The following is a 4,026-nucleotide window of genomic DNA, read 5'->3' on the forward strand; positions in this document are numbered from 1 at the left end:
ACAATAATGTATTAATTGTTATAAATAAAATTATACATTACAAACCACCCTCCTCTCGCCTTCTGTGCCCCCCCCCCCCTCTCTCTCTCTCTCTGTCTCTCGCCCTCTCTTTTTCTCTCTCTCTCTCTCTCTCTCTCTCTGTCTCTGTCTCTCTCTCTCCTCCTCCTCCTCCTCCTGTCAGCTCCTCAGCAGCGCTGCATCGTCGGGTCCTGCTGCGAGAGAACTGCTGGCACCGGGGCTGACGCATCCATGGAGCTCCCCGCGCTCTCCCAACATCCACGCCGCAAAACAGCGCTCCGCTCTGTGCTCATTATTTAGCCGACAGGGCCCGCTTTTCTCCAAACGACGGGAGGGGAGGAGACCCGGTTGACAAAAAACAAAACACCACTTATTTTAACCGTTTTAACTTACAACACCACCCCGAAAAGAATCACATTCCTCCCTCTCTTCCCTAAATCCCCACTCCGGCACTCCCTGTCTTTCTCTCCCACCCCCCGGTACTCACCGGGGATCCGATGGGAACGCTCGCCGAGGGGGGCGTCGCTATGGACGGCGTGGCCGTAATGGGGATGCCGGGGACGGCTGTCGTATCTGTGGGAATGATGCTGAACAAGAGGAAGAGCAAAGCCAGGCGGAGAAAGAGACATGAGTGGTTCGCCCTCCAGGTGTGCTTCGTCGGGGTGCTGTTGGGTCTTGTAGTGGGGCTCCAGTCTCTGCAACGGGCAGCAGGTGAGACACGTTCATGTATAAACAAACCGCTGCTACGATACGTATTATTCGCCTGGCATTTCACTGTCTGGTGGTGATTATACATTGTGGTTTATCTTCGTGTTTCCTTGTACTGTATGCTCTTCCTGGTTCTTCCTTATAGCTTCTCCAGCATGCTGCTTTTAAGTTGTTTTCACTACTTATCTAAGTAAGTGTGTTTGGTATAGTATTCCACACGTTTCATTTTCGTTTCTAGTTCCCCCTAACAAACAAACAAACAAATACATGCATGGCATTACATGGTAGACTGTGTACATTTCCCTCGAGTGGGGTTAAAATCCTATCAACATTTTTTTTTACATGTTTTAACGTTATTTGGCGGATACATAAGTCACAGTCAGGGTTAGTTCGGAACCTCACATTCATTGTTCAGAACAAACATGCCTTCCTGGGTTTATGCAGCGCAACATCTGCATCCAATAATCCCCTGGAACTGGTAGCTGTGTCTGTTGCCCTGCTGGAATAGACCACTTCACTTCACTGTAATGTTGGCTATATAGTTGATACCAGTGGTACGTTTTTTTGACTGTGATCAATCTGGCAACCCATTAAGGATAAAATAAAATCTTAAAGTAGGATGAGGATCATAGTTTCACAATCTACAATACATACAGTATGTGTTTCAAGTAGCATGGCTGAGGGATTGCAGTTGCACACAATATGATAGGTTAGGATAGAAAAATGCTATCTTATCCACAAATTACTCTGTCAATTGCCAACAAGCTCAGCACATGAATCAATATTCTTTCCCTTTTGGCTTTTCCCTTTATTGAGTGGTCGCCACAGCGAATCATCTGCCTCCATCTCACCCCGTCCTAGGCTCTACCTCCTCTAGTCTCACACCAACTAACTTCATTTCACTACATCCATAAATCTTCTTGTTGGTCTTCCTCTATCTAGGCCTCCTGCCTGGCAGTCCCAACCTCAACATCCTTCGACCGATATACTCACTATCCCTCTGTACGTGTCCAAACCATCTCAGTCTGGCCGCTCTGGCTTTATCTCCAGAAAACATCTGACATGCGCTGAATAATCAGATAATCATTACATGGTCAGGTGCATTATTAAACGGTGTATCCAATTCCAATGTTAAACCAAGTTGGATTTGGCTTCTATAGTTTTCTCTTAATTTATTTATAATTAACATTATTGAACATTGATGTTCTTTGCTATCTCCAAGCTTAACCAATATCAATCGTGTGCAATTATAAAATCCCTAGCATTCTCTTCCCTCCAACTTTCTGCCTATGGAGCATCTCTCACATCTCATTGAGATCAGGCTGAGGCATTTTTAAATCAATATCACATAAACATTGAAATATACTCAAAGTCCATAGATTTGGCTGGCAAATGATTTACGTCATAAGACAAGTGCTCTAACCAAACATAAAAAATCCCATAGACTTGGCTGCCATATGAAGTAATCTTCAAGAGCATGCATTGGAGGGGCTAGTGCCCCTCAGAAGTGCAAATAGAAGATCTAGAAGCTCACAACACATCAGGAAGCGTTGTAAACTTGTAGATTAATGCGTTAAAAGATTACAATAAATACACAATAAATTCGGCCATGCGTTAACAATAAAGTGTTAATTTGAACAGCACTAATATAGATGTGTGTGTGTGTGTGTGTATGATGTATATATATATATATATATATATTACATACATATGCCCTGGATTTGAACTCGTATGTAAATATATATATATATATATATATATATATATATATATATATATATATATATATATATATTGCCCTGGATTCAAACCCGGGTCTCCCACATGGAAAGCCAACATCTTAACCACTAAGCCAAAGGGTATTCCCTATAGCTCAGGGGAGATATTAAACTTTTAGGTCATCAGGCTGAGGTTGTTACTTGTGAGCCACTCTGCTGCACTCACTGTCTCACCCCCTTTTTGACCTCCTCCCACGGGGAAACCCGATCCGGGTCACGGGGGACACCAATGTAAAGCCTGGGATTTATATCATATTAACCGATTTTGATCACAGTAGCATTATTACATAACATAACATAATGTGAATTCAATCACTGCATAACATTTAGCGAAATATGGCTTTGTGTATTGTGTGCAGAGATTAAAATAGGGTGCATTTTGCATCCCAAAACGCAGTTTATAGTTAAGGGACGCAATAAAACAACGACCTCTGCATCCACGGAATGCACTACTGTACTGTTTTTTATTCTAGTTTATGTTCTACATGAATATTACATTATAACCATATAAAATTAAATGGGAGTTAAATGCTGCAATTTGTAAAAATGGCAAAATATGACTCCTAACGTCTTTGAAGTGGGACTCATAAAATGTCCCTGGGACTCATCTAAAAGACCATCCCTGCATCCCAGGACTCATTACATTGGAAACCTATTTACTAAGGGGTGTGTATGATTTAACTTTTCCTATTTGGCTTTCCATAGCCACTGGCACTGCTGCCTAGTTCGTCCCTCTGTGCCTGCGTAGATTGATTGGTCATGCCTGACACTATCATGTGCTTGTGTTGTTATTTGCTGTTTCTAGAATGCGGCAGATTTGTTTTTTTGGAAACTTGATTAATATGATTAAATACAATCGAGAAGCCTCTCTGAGAGTAGCCTTGTTAGCCTCACAATGCCAAACGTCTATTGCAAAGTTTTTTACTGGGCCCAGTGGGCCACTATGCCAGCAAACTCCACAACAGCGTCCGCCCTTGATTATGGATTACTACGTGAGTGAAGACATCAAAGGTCATAATTATAGGCCTAATGTGTGCCAAATGGATTTTCATTTATTGTGCCCCCGTTGTCTGCTGCTATGCTATGGGCTATGGGGTGCTACAGTATCTAGCTTAATTTGGAATTTGGAAAGTGAGTTGAAACTATCTCTGTTGTTCTGCACTCTGCAATATACTGTGAGGTGTCTGCGTGTTGCGCTCACTTTAACACAGTATTATGGTGTTAGTATTCTGCCTGGGAAAGTGTGTTGTAACTTAGCCTACTGTTTTATGGTCGTTTGAATTATAGTTTATATTTGGGAATGTGTTGGTGCGAAGTGTCTTGTAGCAGCTGTTTCTCGCCCCTCCCGTTTGTATGCCAGAGCTGGTGAGAACTTCTTTGTATGTATAGGGTATGTAGCAGTCTATAACGGAACCATTGGTTAGATTTTTTTGAATGATGTTAGGCGGTGAACGGGACCCCCGTGCCACCGCGACACCTGTCAATTTCACCTGACTTCATATTTTGAGGACATTGAAGGGAA

At 42.5% G+C, this 4,026-nt stretch overlaps 1 protein-coding gene across 1 annotated transcript in view; it reads left to right on the top strand.

Moving 5' to 3' along the window:
- The first annotated feature begins 258 nt into the window (after window positions 1-258).
- The window catches only part of slc24a3 (solute carrier family 24 member 3), a 79,795-nt gene continuing 76,027 nt past the window's right edge, over window positions 259-4,026 (top strand). Inside the window, exon 1 of the mRNA XM_083775258.1 lies at window positions 259-729. Within this exon, the coding sequence (XP_083631384.1) occupies window positions 516-729 (214 nt within the window). The 5' untranslated portion in view covers window positions 259-515. The remainder of the gene's footprint in view (window positions 730-4,026) is intronic.

Source organism: Protomyctophum parallelum (genome assembly GCF_964188405.1).
Source record: "Protomyctophum parallelum genome assembly, chromosome: 10".
In the NCBI taxonomy this organism is placed as follows: domain Eukaryota; kingdom Metazoa; phylum Chordata; class Actinopteri; order Myctophiformes; family Myctophidae; genus Protomyctophum; species Protomyctophum parallelum.